This window comes from Lissotriton helveticus, chromosome 5_1 (genome assembly GCF_964261635.1).
Source record: "Lissotriton helveticus chromosome 5_1, aLisHel1.1, whole genome shotgun sequence".
Taxonomy (NCBI): domain Eukaryota; kingdom Metazoa; phylum Chordata; class Amphibia; order Caudata; family Salamandridae; genus Lissotriton; species Lissotriton helveticus.
The window spans coordinates 640,545,247-640,564,218 of NC_136065.1; the positions used below are offsets into that span (position 1 = coordinate 640,545,247).

Consider the following 18,972-nt stretch of genomic DNA (forward strand, 5'->3'; position numbering starts at 1 on the left):
ATGAGGGATGCAAAATACGTAACGAGGGGGAGTACGAAATAATAATCATCATTAAACGCGGCATCGGCCATACTTAGTACAACCCTTTCAATCAGCACAGAGGGTGTAGATACGTTACGTGAAGATATCCAGAACAACACTATAAACAAACTACAAATATGGCATCATGGCGCCATGACGTGGATACTTGGTAGATAATTAGCCTTATTGACGGCAATTAATTGCAATTATCTCGGTCCCGATGAGTATATAAAGGCTGGCCGAAAACAGTCATTCCTAACGGGAAACGACTGCAGTGAGGATGCAAGATCCAGGAAATTAAGGTCAAAAGGGTAACGCTGGGCGATCTTGATAAGCTAAGTGAGAGGAGGGAGCACGCCTGTATAGACGCTTCAGGAATCAAGAAGGGGGAGCGTAATAGTGGATAAGAGGCGTAGAGTTCCTGATGGGAATGAGCTAGAGTAGGAAGTATTCCCTCTGCTGCATATTGTCCATAGTTTTGGCCATGAAAACGAAGATACCGTATGCTTGATTATAAACATGTATGGCATAAAAACTAAAGGAAGTATATGGTGAAGAGACAATGGATAGCCCTAAATTCATTAATTTGGGACATCAACTAAGAAAGGTGATAAGAGTGTAAATGAAGCTCTTAGCGGGGCATGTAAGGACCAATGTCCATAACGCAGTACTATTTTAGAAAAGTGACGAGTGCAGGAGGCTGAAGTCTACAGAATTTAATCTACTGGTTCGACAACTGACAGCGGGAGTGATGAAGGGAATCTGATGAATACTTTCCCATCTCTCTAGGTGCCCAACAGTCCAAAATTAAACAAAGGAGGGGCCGCGAATTTGATTGAGGTTAACCAATCACACTAGAGCGATTTGATTTACGCCTCAACACTCTTCGTGATCGTCACGACAAGGATGGTCATATGAAGTGAAAGGGAAGAAAAGAAAGAAAATCCTCTGTTAATTGAGTAAGTGTATCAACATATGAACTAAAGGGCCTAGAATAAAGAGAGTAATAAACTGGAATTGGATAGATAGACTCTCTTTTTCATTTTAGGTTACAGTAGGTATAATTATAAAGATACTGCCCCCTACAGAGACCGCAAGAAGGAAAGGAGAAGGTCCTTGATTGCATGAATGAGAGCCATTGCACTGGCAACTCATGTAAGAATATTGAATTTTAATTCTTGTAAGAGATGACCAATCTGGTTAACACAACTAAATATAGAATGTAGAGAGGAATAGGTGGTTGAATGTATTCTGCGTATATATATATATATATATATATATATATATATATATATATATGTATATATAGCGTTCTGATTTAATCTCATTTTCTCACAGAACGCTCGGAGATCACCCACCCGTGATGTCCATGAGGCACATTTAGAACCTCGTTGAAGTAAGTCGCTGATCCCTCTAGGGTTACAATGGAAGGGTATTTCATCTCCCTTTTGGCATCATGATTTTAACACTAGTTTTGGACTACCTGATTTTTCGCCGTATTTATATTTTGTTTCTCTTTATAAAACAACGTGTGTATACGAAATAGGAGTGACCACGTTGTTCATGGTAACTTAATATAGGGTCCTTACAAATAGTAGAGGTATCCCTGTGACTTTTTGTGAAAACACGAAACAATAGGATTGGGTTACCAATCGTGACCAACAATATAAGAGTTTCATTGTTGGCCCGCATTTTTGCATGTTAAAACAGAGTGCATTGAAAACATATAGAGATGAATGTGTACCTGAACGGAACATCGCTATCATCATGTTATGTGTGTTTGTGTTTCTGTTTCAGGTTCTTACACAGAATGCTGTATATAGAACGACAACCGTGAGTACGCGGTAGTTGCACTGTAGGGTCTGAGGAGGGTGCACCTTAGCGTGTGCAGACCTCTCATCCCTTCTATCCTGGTCCTGAAGAAAACCTACAATTAAAAGAGGTTGAAACATGTCGACCACATTTTTAAATCACTTTCAGATACCATATGGCCAATAGTACCGTGAGCAGTATCACACTAGTTTTTAATTTGGTTACACGGACTCCAGAATAAATATTTCTAAAGGAGTATCTGATGTTTGCCTTTTAAATCACTTCACTAATACCTTTATTTTCACCCCTCACTACACACAAAATAACCAGCTCTGCTGCAATTGCAGACGTCGTAGCACACCTAAATGGCACTCGGCTACTTGTGTGGGCCCCGATGATGAAGCATGTCACCGACCAGGTCGGTGAGTGAGGGGTTTCTTAGAAAAGAAAAGATTTCTTTTTTCTCTGTTACTCATTCATCTCTTATCCGCTTTGAAACTATTAATGTTTTACGTCTTGGGACTACTCCTGTCATTGTTTTTGTGAATGTATTAATCTACACAGGTATGAAGATTCTAATGGCACATATTTATTTTTAGATCCAAGATGCTAGGATTTTAATTGTCTGTCCTGAAGAAGGTGTATGAAAAGCACAAAAGACATCGAAACGCGTCGACAAGAGAACTATTGTTTTATCTTTTTTGTATAATTTACTGTATATTGATTGTGTATGTGAATATTACTGTATATTGGATAGTGCACACAGGATGTCAGAAAAGAGTAATTCTAGATTGAATCAACAACTTTTGAATCAACTATGATGACGACTGTGTGATTGATATTACCTGATGTATTTATTATCATTTTATGAAAAAAAGATACAAGTATTTTAATAAAATCAACAAATGAATCTTATTTTGCATTTTTTCTTAAGTTGTGTCATGTTAGGTACTAGATGGTCTTGCTATCACTATGGGAAGTAACTGAATAACACAGAAAGGAAATCTTTTTTGTTTATCACCTTTAGGGTGCTGCATAACCTTGGCCCAAACTTCCCCAAAGACAGGTTTCAATGATATCTTCCGAAGAGGCTCCTCCATTCAGGTGTGGCCAATAACACGGTGACCTAAAAGTTCAGGCAGGCCTCCTGGTAGGAGTTTGTGACTGGGGCCTCAAAACTGTGGAAGTCTCTACCTTTGCAGATTAAATCTCATATGGACCCACTGTCCTTTCGCAAAGCATTGAAAACCTGGCTGTTTACTTATTAACCCAGCTTCTTATGCTTCACAACTCAGAAGTGCCTTGACACTTCGGGCATTTTTTTGTGCTTTGCAAAATTATTTAACTTAACATTAACAGTAACATAGTCAAGATCATGTCAGACAGAGGCTATTTCAGGGTCCTGTGTTTGGCCCAGTACATCAACATGGTGGTGCAAGACTTACTCAAAAAGGAAGACATAGTCAGCAACATACTGACCACCTGCAGAAGAATCTGCACTAATTTCAGCCATTCCTTTAAAGCTCAGAAGCAGTTGCGGATTATTCAGCGTAATAATAGCGCACCAGTTAAAGACCTGATACAGGAGGATATGTTAAAACACAAAGACCTGATTTCTAAGGCGTCTTTTATCAAATTCAAAACTGTATGAACCCCGCAGTCACAAACTGTGAAAAACAGTAAAAAAAGTGGGAAAAGACAAAATGACCCCTGACGTGCGCACCACCAATGGGATAACTGGTTGGTACTCACCAGTTGTGCCCACTTTTATCATCATTGGTGGTCATTTTGTCAAAAGAAAAAGAAAAGTGTCCAAACAAAAAACAGTATGAGTCAGGTGCATTGAAGTGAGACAGGTCACATCACAAGATGTAACCAAATGTGATTTAAAATTGAAGAAAACACTCCCTAAGCAATCCCTTTATTATTTACTGAGTGTTTTTTATCAAATTAAAATGAATAGGTTTACTTTCATGCATACCTTTTCAATTGCCATCATGTTTCTTTGCTGCAGAATTTTAGGCAAATTCTTCAGGGCCAAAGCACTTCACCAAAGCACCCGTATTGGACACACTGTTATGGAAGACTGTCAAATGCAAAAAGAGACACATAACATACTGCGTCACTCACCCCTTTACCAATTAAAAAGTGCAAAAAATGCTATATTTTTAACCTGTTCCCATGATAATATTTACCCTCAGATAGCCATTGTCTTTTGTACCAAGTTTCACTTTTGAGGTCACCTAGAAAACTCCATTTATGAGTCCTTCTTAAGAAATGACCATACAAGAGTTATGTCGATCTGAAGTAGGGCCAAAATAAAATAAAATAAAATGTATTTAGCAACATATAAACGGAAGGAGCACAATTATACAAACTGTGAGTGTATATGAGGAGCATTTCACCGTTAAACTCCAAAGCAGCACGCTCGTATATTGTTACCCCTTTCTCATGTACAGCTAATTCACAGTAACGCTGTCATTTATACCGTATAGCTTTACAACAGTCAAAAACTGGTTCCTTGGGTCTCTGGCCCATTACAAATCCCACCCGCTATCACAATCAGGCCAGCCCACCCTATACCTCCTTACTTCTTGGTGCCTCAGGGAGCGCGTAGTCAGCTCTCGTGGCGTCTCGTTGTAAACATACCAATTTTAAACATCCAACTTGCGATCACGTGGGTCACGATCACCAAGCACCTCAGGATCAGGGTGATGCTCAAAAGAGTTCACCTCCAGACCTCCCCACACTCTGGCTCAAAAAAATATATATACAGAGTATAGAGGTAATCAAGCGAGGGATAGGGTTTGGATGGGAACAGAAGTTTAAGAGGGATACCTGAAACAAAACAAGGACACAATTAATATGATACAAAATCCTGGTTACTCTAATGTATTTCTCACTAGATGTGGACCCATACCTAAGATAGGATTATTCAAGAGGTGAACCCTTGCTCTCTCTTTATGGCGAGATGCTTCTCTCACCGCAGGGAAATGGCCACACCTAAAAGTCAACGCACACAGTTATTAACCTCAAACTGCATTGGAGGCTCTTTTATAGCCTCCAATGATCAACATCCTTACCCTCTGTCACACACCCTTTATCCCAAAAGTAAAATGCCAACTCCAGCCCCAGGGAAGGGATATCGGTGTCTGGTAAGAAAAAAGGGCTGAGCAAAAGAATCACCCAAAATGTTTGTAATCTCTATTGAGTTCAGAAAACCAAATAACAAATAATGTTACCAAGACTATACCAGCTGGCCCAGCCTTATAGTTTGTTATTCTTGTGTTGTATAACATCCAAAGTCTCTATCCCGAACATCCTCTCCGGATGCCCTGGGAGCTTACAGGACCTCCTGAAATCGCACCAACTACTCCAAGACTCGGTAGGAGCTTCAAGCTGGAAGAAAGGCCGGTCCCTTAATATTCCCCAGGTTGTCTTTTCTACTCTGCATCACAGTAAAGAGGGTGGAAATGAGGCAAAACGTTGCAGCACCCCTGCCGCAGACACAAGCAAGAATTGCCAAACTCAGGAGGCGTTCACGCTCAGCCGAGCGGAACGCATCAGACGGCATAGATGGAGCCCCACTGCCGTCACGGTAGTAAGTCCTCTATTCACCCGCCGCAGCGGCGAGCGGTGAAAATGTCAAAGAAGAGCGAGTTCACGCTCAGCCGAGTGGAATGCACCAAACGGCTCAGACCGAGCCTGGCAGTCGTCACAGAAGTTTTCTTCACGTCTCAGCCGAGAACGCTAAATCCAGAGAAAGCACGAACAGCGAGATACGGAGCATCCGCTTCGATGGGAACCGGACTACAACAGAATCACGTACAACGCTTCATGTGCAGTACGTGATTATAAACAATAAGTCCCTCCCAGAAGGACGCCCATCTGGGAGGTGTAGTTCTGCATAACTCCTGCACATAAGGTAGGCACGACCTCGTCAATTCCTGACACCATCAATGGATCGCACACATTTATTGGGGCAGATGTGGGGTGTAAGCAACACCAATTTACTGCAGGATCTTCTAAGCAATAGCCCACACTTGCCATTACCCACCTGCACATGAAAAATTATCCATATTTTAGATATAGAATGAAGAACATCAGTCATTAACATCATCATTAGGGCCTTGTGTTGCGTAACCATAAACACCTAACCTAAGCTTGTCCACTCCAGACTTTGAGTCCATTTTTATAACTTGCGAATTTCACAAACAATACTACTAGCTCCACATCCGCCAAAAGTTACTAATATTGTTTTTTTTTGTACTTTAGCACTATCAGGCATTCTTGTTGTGTCAACATGTAGCACTTATGTGGTGTCAATTCTTTGTGAATCTTAGAAAAATATGTAACCCACTCACTCAATCTTTCTAATTCCAATTAGTTGCCTACGATGGATAATCAATCAATCATTCAGACTAATCCTACAGTTCAATCAATCAATCAATCAGGGTTTTATAAAGCGCGCTACTCACCTGTGAGGGTCTCAAGGCGCTGGGAGATGGGGGTGCAGCTCCAGTTCAGTTGAAGAGCCAGGTCTTGAGGCTCTTCCTGAAGGTGTGCAGAATAGGGGAGCGTCTGATGTTGACTGGGAGCTCGTTCCAGGCCAATGCTGCGACGGAGGAGAAGGCTCTTCTGCCTGCTCTGGTTCTGCAGATATGTGGGGTCTTGGCCAGGGTGAAGTCGGCAGAGCGGAGGTTCCTTTTGGGTACGTGGAAGGAGACTCTCTCGTTGAGGTATTTGGGTCTTATGTTGTGGAGGGATTTGTAGGCGTGTGTGAGTATCTTGAAGGTTACTCTATTCTCGACGGGGAGCCAGTGGAGGTCTCGTAGGTGCTGGGTCATGTGCTCATGTCCGGGGTTCCGAGGCCGAGTCTGGCTGTGGAGTTGTGGATAGTTTCGAGCTTGTGTAGCACGGTTCTGTTGATTCCGGTGTAGAGGGTGTTGCCGTAGTCCAGTCTGCTGGTTATGAGTGCGTGGGTGATGGTCTGTTTGCATTCGGGGGGGGGGGCATAAACTTGAAGGTCTTGCAGAGGATGCGCAGGGAGTTGAAGCAGGTGGAGGCGACGGATCTGGTGGGTCATGGTGAGTGAGGAGTCTAAGATGATGCTGAGGTTTTGGGCATGGTCAGATGGAGTGGGTTGGTTTCCGAGGGCGAAAGGCCACCAGGTGTTGTCCCAGGCGGTGGAGGAGGGTCCAAAGACAAGGACATCTGTCTTCTCCGAGGTGCGCTTCAGGCAGTTGTTGTTTATCCCGGCTGCGACGTCCTTCATTCCTTCCTGGAAACAGAGTCTGGTATCTTTGGGGTTCTTCAGGAGGGAGAGGATGAGCTGGGTGTTGTTGGTGTAGGATACTATGCTGAGCCCATGCTGTCTGACGATGGTGGTGAGGGGGGCCATGTAGATGTTGAAGAGCATGGGGCTGAGCGATGATCCTTGGGGTGCTCCGCAGTTGATCTCTGTGGGCACGGAGAGGAAGGGCGGGAGTCTGATCCTTTGGGTTCTACTGGAGAGAAAGGAGCGGATCCAGTCGAGGGCATTTCCTCATATCCCAGCATCATGGAGTCTGGCTGTGAGAGTGCAGTGTGAGACGGTGTTGAAGGCTGCTGTGAGGTCTAGTAGGATGAGGGCCGCAGTGTGGCCCTGGGCGAGTAGCATATAAGGAGGGCGGTCTTGGAACTGTGGTTGCTGCAAAATACAGACTGGGAGGGGTCTAGGATGGTGTTCTCTTCGATGTAGGTGGTCAGCTCGGTGACTTTGACTGTGAAGGGAAGGAGAGAGATGGGCCCGTAGTTTTTCAGGTCCGTCAGGTCGGCAGAGGGCTTCTTGAGGAGGGGTTTGACCTCTGCCCAATTCCAGTCATCTGGGAAGATATTAGATTTGAATGAGGTGTTAATGGTCCTGCCTAGTTCAGGTGCTATGGTGGTGGCCCCTCTGTGGTAGATGAGCCGCAGGCAGGGGTCTGTGGGAGCTCCTGGGTGGGTGTTTTTCATGATTGTGGCGGTGTCTTCGGTGGTGACCGGTTTCCAGTCGGTGATGGTGGGCTGTATGTTGGAGGTAGAGAGGGTGGTGGTTTCTGGAGTCTGTTAGCTGAAGTTGTCGTAGAGGGCCTTGATTTTCAGGTGGAAGTAGGAGCTGAGCTTGTTGCAGATGTCATGGGAAGGTGTGACATCCGTTGCTTCGCGGGGGGGTTTGGTGAACTGCTGTATGATGTTGAAGAATTATTTTGCATTACGGGCGTTGGTGTGTATTTTGTTCTTGATAAAGGTCCGCTTGGTGGTCCTTATGTGCTGGTGATATTCAGTCATGGCATTCCTGTAGGTGTTCTGCTCTTCAGTGGTTTTCCTGTACCTCCAGAGTTTCTCGAGGCATCTGCAGGAGCTCCTGGCTTCTTGAAGGTCGGTGGTTAACCAGGCGTCCTTCAGGAGGCGTAGTTTGACAGGGTGGCGGAGGGGTGCAAGCTTGTCTGTGCAGCTGAAGATCCAGCGGTGTAGTTCTTTGGCTGCGGAGTTGGCATCGGTCATGGTGGAGGAGGGTCATGGAGGAGGGTGGTGTCGAGGTGTTCTTCTGTGATCTTACTCCCGTTCCTTCATGGTGGGCACGGGGCAGGTTTGGGGGTCGGTAGATGAGGGTCCTGTGCAGCATGGTTCTGGGGCTGGTCTGGATCTGGAAGAGGAGGTGCTCTGCATTGGAGAGGGGTTCACTTGTGCTGGAGGTGGAGAGTCGGTGTGAGCTCTTGTGTGCGATGGTGAGTCCTCCTCCTGGGCAGTGAGGGCGGTCCTTTCTATGGATCTTGAATCTGTCTGGTATAGCGGTGGCAATGTCAGGGTCAGAGGTGGCGTTGGTCCATTTTTCTGTGAAGAAAGCGACTTCTGGCAAGAGTGTGTCGAGCAGGTCATAGATCTATACAGGGTGTCTGTATAAGGAGCGCACGTTGGTGGAGGATGCATGTCAGGGCTTTGGTGGTACGGGCGTCCGGCGTGGGTTCAGCGGTCGTAGGGGGGGCTGTTGATGGTGAAGGATTGTCGGCAGTGTAGGCAGGAGAACTGGCCGTGGGTGGTGTTCAGCATCGATCTCTGGCAGTTGTTGTTTTCTACCAGGGTTGAGTGCGAGGAGAGCAGCAGAATTGTAGCGTTAGGGGGTCCTAGATCCAGGGTTCCTGGTGCTGGCCACGGTCGAGTAACGTACGGGCGCATACGGGCTTGCCTTTGGCGCACCCGCTGCACGCATCTGCTGCACGACTACACAGCAGCTGCCATTAAGTAGGGGAGGGGGAGGGACGATCAGCTGGGAGGCGGAAAACAGGTGTGGGCAGGGGGGAGGGGCCGCAGGGGCAGAAGTGGCTGGGAGGAGAGCCAGGCAAGACAGAGACAACAGTTAGCTAAGCACTAACCAAAAACAGTAAATAGACAGTAGAATAAACAAAAGGAGAGACAGCACCGAAGAAACAACAAGTGGCACACAGCAAGTGTCACAATTACCTGCACTGCGGCAGACGAATGTGCAGGAAGCAGTGAGGGGGCACAGAGTCAGGAGGAACGGGCTGGGTGGCTGGGGCAGGCACGGCAAGGAGAGCGAGGAGAGGAACAGCAGTTTTGAACCACAGGCATGGGAGGAGTAGCAGGAGTCAGCGGCGAAGCAGGGCACTATGGAGCTACTGCGGAGAGAGCAGGCCTTAGACCGGAGGACAGTTGGAGCTCACCTGGGTGGAAATGGAAGTGGGACATCGCTTGTGAAGTTGTGACGACTTCCCTGTTATTGCTTTATCTATATTCAGGTAAGACAACTAGTATGGATGAAATTTGACTTAATGAGTAAGTCATTAGCTGCTACTGTTGTATATTTAGGTTGTTGTAGACAATATAGGTCATCATGGCAGCATTCCCTCTAACGTTCAAGATAGTTAAAGAAGTGTAACTCTAGCACTAGCTGAAGGCAACAGTGCAAAGTAAAAGTGAAACAAACTGCTTCAGGCATACATTTTGTTTGAATAAAATAGTTTCCCCCTTTAATTACTACAAAGAAACACACTCTCTCCACTGAAACAACATGCCCAACCCTCTCCCCAAACAAAACTGACCCAAGCCCCAAAACTCAAAATGTTCACGGAAGAAGTAATTCCAGTCCCAACTTCCTTTGACCCTCACCACCCAGCACCTACAAACAACAAGTCTCTCCCACCAAAGCAATCTTTTTTAAAAGGGCTAGAAGAGGGCTTATGGATATTGGTCATGAGCTGTTCCAGGCTCTGTTCCATCTTGGTGAGCCAGCCCTCAATGGTGTTCAGCCACTGCAGGATGCGGGCAGCAATGGCCTGTTGTCAGAGTGGTAGGGGGTGGCAGCAGGGATCACTGACATAATATCGACGACACAAATATCGAGATACACAAATATCGAGTCAAAAATATCGATTGACAAAATATCGACTCCCTATCTTCAAACAGGTAAGTACCAAAATATCGACTCCAAAATATCGACTTACAAAAATATAGACTGTCAAAATATCGATTTTTTAAAATGTCTTAAAAGTAAGTTAAAACTAATATAGTAATAAATATATTTAATATAAACTTAGATATAATTATTAAAAAAATATAATTTTAATAAATAATTTATATAATTAAAAAAATTATATCACCAAAAATTACACACACACATATATATATATATATATATATATATATATATATATATATATATATATAACATATTATTAAATAAACATATATAACATTTTAGAAAATGTTTAAAATTTATTGTTACAACTATAGTGAGTTCAACATTAGCAAAAGTGTTGGATAGCGTAGAGGTAAAATTTACTACTCCCACTCCAGTGGGTGCAACAGTAGGGAAAGCGCTGGATAGCGTAGAGGTTAAAATTACTATTCCCACTCCAGGGATGTATGACGTTACAACGCCTACCATTACAACGCCTACCATTACAACAAAACTTTTACAACGCAAAAACTTTTACAACGCATACATTTACAACGCAAGATTTTACAACGCATATACCTTTACAACGCATACCATTACAACATAAGTATTGGTAAGTATATAATAATTTTTTGAATATAAATTAATAAAAAATATTATAATATAATTTAATATAATTTAATTTTATTAAATAAATGTAATTTAAATGTAATTTTACCTTATTTTTACAAAGTACCCCTGTACCCCAAAAACCCAAAACTGACCCTGAACCCTAAAAATACCCCTTTACCCATAAACTGAAAACTGACCCTGAACCCTAAAAATACCCCTTTACCCGAAAACTGAAAACTGACCCTGAACCCTAAAAATACCCCTTTACCCAAAAACTGAAAACTGACCCTGAACCCTAAAAATACCCCTTTACCTACAAACTGAAAACTGACCCTGAACCCTAAAAATACCCCTTTACCCCAAAAACTGAAAACTGACCCTGAACCCTAAAAATACCCCTTTACCCAAAAACTGAAAACTGACCCTGAACCCTAAAAATACCCCTTTACCTACAAACTGAAAACTGACCCTGAACCCTAAAAATACCCCTTTACCCCAAAAACTGAAAACTGACCCTGAACCCTAAAAATACCCCTTTACCCAAAAACTGAAAACTGACCCTGAACCCTAAAAATACCCCTTTACCTACAAACTGAAAACTGACCCTGAACCCTAAAAATACCCCTTTACCCCAAAAACTGAAAACTGACCCTGAACCCTAAAAATACCCCTTTACCCAAAAACTGAAAACTGACCCTGAACCCTAAAAATACCCCTTTACCCAAAAACTGAAAACTGACCCTGAACCCTAAAAATACCCCTTTACCTACAAACTGAAAACTGACCCTGAACCCTAAAAATACCCCTTTACCCCAAAAACTGAAAACTGACCCTGAACCCTAAAAATACCCCTTTACCCAAAAACTGAAAACTGACCCTGAACCCTAAAAATACCCCTTTACCCAAAAACTGACAACTGACCCTGAACCCTAAAATTAAAATATTTATCAATTAATCAATTATAATTAATTACCAATAATATTTTAATTAATTACCAATTATTAATTAATTAACAATTAATTTTTTAAAAATATCAATAAATAAATTAACATATTTAATTAATTATAATTAAATTACTTCCCACCCTATTCCCCTATAAACCCACAACCCGCTACAGAAAATAAATTACTAAAATTAAAATATTTATCAATTAATCAATTATAATTAATTACCAATTATATTTTAATTAATTACCAATTAATAATTAATTAACAATTAATTCTAAATTATTATCAATAAATAAATTAACATATTTAATTAATTATAATTAAATTACTTCCCACCCTATTCCCCTATAAACCCACAACCCGCTACAGAAAATAAATTACTAAAATTAAAATATTTATCAATTAATCAATTATAATTAATTACCAATTATATTTTAATTAATTACCAATTAATAATTAATTAACAATTAATTCTAAATATATATCAATAAATAAATTAACATATTTAATTAATTAGAATTAAATTACTTCCCACCCTATTCCCCTATAAACCCACAACCCGCTACAGACTTATATTACACAAAAAATAAAAATTATTATTAACTTACCTTAAATTCGATATTTTTGTTGTCTATATTATGTCTAGTCGATATTATGTCCATTCTATATTTTTGATTCGATATTATGTCCATTCTATTCGATATTAATTTTCTCTAGTCGATATTTTTGTTGTCTATATTATGTCTAGTCGATATTATGTCCATTCTATATTTTTTACTCGATATTCTGTCCAGTCGAAATAATTGACTCGATATTATGACTGTACACCGGGGCCCGACAGAGAGGCATTTATTTTCTTATCCATCTCTTCCAGGACCACCAGCCACTGGTATTCTAGCTGGGCATGCTGCAGCCTCTGCTGCTGCAAACTGGCCACTATCTCCTGCCTGGTGGGTGGTCCAGCTATATTGAGAAAAACAAAAAAGACAAATTGTAAATAATGTTCTGTGCAAACAATTGTTTTGAATTATTAGGTGGCACGGTAGCAGTACATTTCTGGTCCGCTAGCGCCATTGGAAATTGATGAGATTATGATTAGGAGAGTCACAAAGCCAATTTTATGTTTTACCCACACATGCCTTGCATAAAAAAGCTCTGACTGTGTGGCAGAAAAGTATCAAAAGGCAGAATAAAATCACTGGATTAAAAAAAACATTGATTTGATTATTTTTTTCTTGTAAAGGCTTTTCAGGTAACTAAAAACAGAATCAAACACTTTGAGTTGAAAAGTAAATTACTTCTCATTAATGAGTACGGCATTATGCACTATATGGAGTACAAATTGTGTGTTGTGCTAAAATAATGAAGCCATGCTCATTGCTAGCCAGCATGTCGGCTAGTTTTCTACTGTCTGCAGCTGTATTTGACAATTACCTATTTTTTATTTAATGGCTCTGCTCTTCGCCAAATGCATTTCTCTTTTTACCCTGTCTCCAAAGAGACAAATGAATAATAATTAAGATACTAAGGGGTCGATTAAGATGGCGGACGGAATGACGACCGCCATCCTGGAGTAGCCGGAAAAAGCCTTTTTTCTGTCCGCCTGCCGCGAACACTCCGTCCGCCATATTAGGATGGGAAACCCTGTCAAATTTCCGTACGCGGCAGAAGAGCACGCACCGCTGCGGAAGTACACCCGACCCCGTGGCGGACGCACCCAATCCAGACACACCGCCGTACGGAATTACGTCTCCGACCGTCCTCCAAATCACGATGGCGGAAAACACACATAAATTCACTGTGGAAAAACAACCTGCCTTAACACGGCGGAATCACCACAGCGGAGATACCCACCACAAGCAGATCGCCGTCATGGACCCAGCGCTACACGCATTTCCGATACTCTTCGTGCTCCACCACCAGCAAGTCATGGACCATCATCGACGACGACGCAGGTACGCCAACTCACCAATTGCTGTCGGAAGGGGAGTACCTGCAAGGGCTGTGACGTTGGAAGGGGGAGTGTCATGTCACAGGAAATACATTGACGATCGCACCAAAATATACACAATTGTAGTACACAACCAGGAATGACAACGACAAACAACAAAACATGATTTATTAGCTTTATTCAACATAATAGGTGTATAATATCAGAATATCCAAGAGCATGGGCACTGGGTACAACAGATCATGTACATCACTGGCAGCACGTGAGAGGGGATAAGTGCATCAACAGTCCATTGCACAGAAGAGCTACATCAGAGGCAGCACGTGAGAGGAGGTAAGTGCATCAGCAGTCCATTGCACAGAACAGCTACATCATTGGCAGCATATGAGAGGGCAGAATGCAGTATCAGAACAGCAACAGGGCATTGTGGACAACAGAGCAGGTACATCAGAGGCAGTATATGAGAGGGGCTAAGTGCTTCAACAGTCCATTGCACAGAACAGCTACATCAGAGGAAGCACATGAGAGGGAGTAAGTGCATCAGCAGTCCATTGCACAGAACAGCTACATCAGAGGCAGCACATGAGAGGAGGTAAGTGCATCAGCAGTCCATTGCACAGAACAGCTACATCATTGGCAGCACATGAGAGGGGGTAAGTGCATCAGCAGTCCATTGCACAGAACAGCTACATCATTGGCAGCACATGAGAGGGGGTAAGTGCATCAACAGTCCATTGCACAGAGCAGGTACATCATTGGCAGCATATGAGAGGACAGGATGCAGTATCAGAACAGCAACAGGGCATTGTGGACAACACAGCAGGTACATCAGAGGCAGTATATGAGAGGGGCTAAGTGCTTCAACAGTCCATTGCACAGACCAGCTACATCTAAGGCAGTATATGAGAGGGGGTAAGTGCATCAGCAGTCCATTGCACAGAACAGCTACATCATTGGCAGCATATGAGAGGGCAGAATGCAGTATCAGAACAGCAACAGGGCATTGTGGACAACACAGCAGGTACATCAGAGGCAGTATATGAGAGGGGCTAAGTGCTTCAACAGTCCATTGCACAGACCAGCTACATCATTGGCAGCATATGAGAGGGCAGAATGCAGTATCAGAACAGCAACAGGGCATTGTGGACAACACAGCAGGTACATCAGAGGCAGTATATGAGAGGGGCTAAGTGCTTCAACAGTTCATTGCACAGAACAGCTACATCAGAGGCAGCACATCAGAGGGGGTAAGTGCATCAACAGTCCATTGCACAGAACAGCTACATCAGAGGCAGCATATGAGAGGGCAGAATGCAGTATCAGAACAGCAACAGGGCATTGTGGACAACACAGCAGGTACATCAGAGGCAGTATATGAGAGGGGGTAAATGCATCAACAGTCCATTGCACAGAACAGCTACATCATTGGCAGCATATGAGAGGGCAGAATGCAGTATCAGAAAAGCAACAGGGCATTGTGGACAACACAGCCGGTACATCAGAGGCAGTATATGAGAGGGGGTAAATGCATCAACAGTCCATTGCACAGACCAGCTACATCATTGGCAGCATATGAGAGGGCAGAATGCAGTATCAGAACAGCAACAGGGCATTGTGGACAACACAGCAGGTACATCAGAGGCAGTATATGAGAGGTAAGCATGAGCGCAAAATCCGCTCCGATCGCGGATTTTGCGGATTTTCGGTAAATCCGCGATCCGCGAACTCTCGCGGATTTACCGAGAATCCGCAATCCGCGATCGGAGCGGATTTTGCGGTCAAAAGTTCAAGCCTGCATAATTTACGATGGCGCCGGCAAGCTGCCAGCGCCATCCTCAAATGGTTACTTAATTAGCTTCGACAGGAAGCTCTAATAGATAAGATACAGCAGGGGCTCGAGCGCCTGCTTTATTTTAACAGTTGGAGCTTCCTGTTGAAGCTAATTAAGTAACTATTGCAGGATGGCGCTGGCAGCTTGCCGGCGCCATCGTAAATTATTTCAACGGTGGTGTCTTCTTGAGTAAATATGAAGGGCAGGGTTCATTCGGGCATGACGGTCCTGGCACAAAAACATAAACCTCAACAGGAAACACTTGCAGATATCAATAAAGCATGTGCCCTAGTTGAAGCTTTAATTCAGTGACTCATTGATCAGCCCAAAAATTAATCTGCTGATCGGTCTCTGCCCTTTTATACACACAAGAGGCATGCTCGCATGGACGCCCCGTCCGTTTGGCCCCGCCCACACACTCGAGGTGTGCACCGTCTTCCCGCCATTTACCCACTATGATGGACATTTCACTAAAGGGACCCCTGCGCACTTCGGCGCGATTGCATAGTAACACACACTTGGTCGCTGGAACTAGTTGAAGCGCAAATGTAGTGACTCATTCATCAGCCCAAAAAAAATCGTGAGCGTTGGGAGGCTGGGCAGATGTGCCTTCTTCCCAAATATCCCATCGATGCTGCTCTGATCGGTCTCTGACCTTTTAGACACACAAGAGGCATGTGCGCTCGCGTGGAAGCCCCGTCCGTTTGGCCCCGCCCACACACTCGAGGAAGCCCCGCCCCCAATCCACAAATCCGCTGAATCCGCTAAATAGGCGGATTTTGCGGATCCACGATCCGTGGATCCGCTAAATCCGCGAATCGTGGATCCGCAAAATCCGCCCATGCTAAGTGCTTCAACAGTCCATTGCACAGAACAGCTACATCAGAGGCAGCACATCAGAGGGGGTAAGTGCATCAACAGTCCATTGCACAGAACAGCTACATCAGAGGCAGCATATGAGTGGGCAGAATGCAGTATCAGAACAGCACAGGGCATTGTGGACAACACAGCAGGTACATCACTGGCTACCCAAGTACGTGTGTCAAGCGATCCGTGACAAGGACAATAATAATATCTAGGTGGTTACATTCGTCAATCTACACACAAAGTTAAATGACATGTGAGCGATGGCAACTAAACCTCACACCACAGAATCTGGTGGACTGCTTGAACTACTCGCCTCGGACACATCGCCCGCACCAGCAACAGGAGTGTGAGACACAGCCACCGATCTACTGACTGACACATGAGCCATAGACCCAGACACACCGCCAGCACCAGAAACATGAGTGTGAGACACAGCCACCGATCTACTGACTGACACATGAGCCATAGACCCAGACACACTGCCAGCACCAGACACAGGAATGTGAGACACAGCCAGCGATCTACTGACTGACACATGAGCTATAGACCCAGACACACCGCCAGCACCAGAAACAGGAGTTTGAGACACAGCCACAGCTGTAGTGACTGACACATGAGCCCTAGACCCAGACACACCGCCAGCACCAGAAACAGGAGTGTGAGACACAGCCACAGATCTACTGACTGACACATGAGCCATAGACCGAGACACACTGCCAGGACATGTCTCTGTATACTGACCAACACATACCATGCCTGCATTTGACACATGAGAGTGGCGGACACACACAGTGCCAGTACCTGCAACAGGAGAGGGCACAACTGACACAGTGCTACTACATGATGCATGACAGCGTACAATAGACACAGTGCCACTATCTGACACGAGAGTGAACTGCAGCTGACTCCCTAGGACCACTGAAATGATGAGCCACAGGGCGGTATGGGCCAGGAGGCAGGGTGGCCCTGGGAGCTGGGGGAAAGCTGTACTGGAGCGACATCTGGGTGGTCATGTGTCACTGGTGTGTGCCTCCATTTTTTTGTGAAATATTGGGGCACCCCGGACATGAGTGAACTGGTAAGTGGAGTGGCATCATCAGACATCAAAGGTGTATCATGTGATTGTGGTGGTCTGCTCTCTGGGGACGTGCTGGACCCTGCCTGCCGTTTGCTGTGGGCCTGCCTTCTGCCCTCTGCATCATGTATAATGGGGGATGCAATAACAGTGTACTCCTTCCTCTGCTTCTGCGGGGCGTGGATGGGAGTCGAGTTATGGGGGGACTCCACCGCTGACACATGTGTTGTACGTTCCTTAAACATCATCCTCAGTGCAGCCAGGGGTGATATATGCCTGTCCTTGAGGGTGCTCGTGTCCATGGGAGAACCCTTGGCCATGGGATGTGCCTTGGACGTAGGAGGTGTCCTGGCCCTGGAATGTCCCTGATCCCTTGCCGGTGCCCTGTCCCTGAGTGCTGACTTGTCCATTGTAGTGTCCCTCTCCTTTGAAGCTACCTTGCCCTTGGGAGTGTCCCTGCTCTTGGGAGGTGCCCTATCCTTGGTAGTGTCCTTGTCCTTGGGAGTGTCCCTGCTCTTGGGAGGTGCCCTTTCCTTGGTAGTGTCCTTGTCCTTGGGAGTGTCCCTGCTCTTGGGAGGTTCCCTTTCCTTGGTAGTGTCCTTGTCCTTGGGAGTGTCCCTGCTCTTGGGAGGTGCCCTTTCCTTGGTAGTGTCCTTGTCCTTGGGAGTGTCCCTGCTCTTGGGAGGTGCCCTTTCCTTGGTAGTGTCCTTGTCCTTGGGAGTGTCCCTGCTCTTGGGAGGTGCCCTTTCCTTGGAAGTGTCCTTGTCCTTGGGAGTGTCCCTGCTCTTGGGAGGTGCCCTTTCCTTGGTAGTGTCCTTGTCCTTGGGAGTGTCCCTGCTCTTGGGAGGTGCCCTATCCTTGGTAGTGTCCTTGTCCTTGGGAGTGTCCCTGCTCTTGGGAGGTGCCCTTGCCTTGGGAGTCCCTTTTGTGGGTGATGCCTGTGTTGCATGTGAATCCATTTCCACCAACACCCCTTGATGAACCTGTGTGTCAACTCCAGTGTTGCTCACGTCGTCTTCGGAGAAAGATATCACAGTCCTAGGGGATGGTGTCTGTGCCCTCCGTGCCCTGCCTTGCTGCCTGTGGCTGCTCCTAGTGTAATAACCTGAATAAGAGGCCTGGTCTGATGACTCACTCTCCCCTGTAACATCAAGTGGTGTGGATGGTGGTACAGAAGTAGCACCCAGTGTATGCAACTGTACAATGGCTGAGGACACAGTGTTTGCCAATGACTGAACTGTTCTGTGTAGACCAGCAACATCGCCATGCATCCCCTCCAAGAATGCCACCACCTGCCCCGCCTTCCTATCGTGGTCTTAGAATGCATTGATCATGTTGGTCTGCCCTACACACAGCTGTCGCAGGAGATCAACAGCCTCTGCACAAAGTGCACTTTGTGTCACAGGGGCAGGGGCAGCG

The 18,972-nt window shown here is 44.8% G+C and overlaps 1 protein-coding gene across 1 annotated transcript in view; it reads right to left on the reverse strand.

Moving 5' to 3' along the window:
- Positions 1–12,643: 12,643 nt before the first annotated feature.
- LOC144752531 (uncharacterized) overlaps positions 12,644–18,972 on the reverse strand; it is a 28,819-nt gene continuing 22,490 nt past the window's right edge. Inside the window, exon 4 of the mRNA XM_078640429.1 lies at positions 12,644–12,792. Coding sequence (XP_078496555.1) covers positions 12,644–12,792 — 149 coding nt within the window. The remainder of the gene's footprint in view (positions 12,793–18,972) is intronic.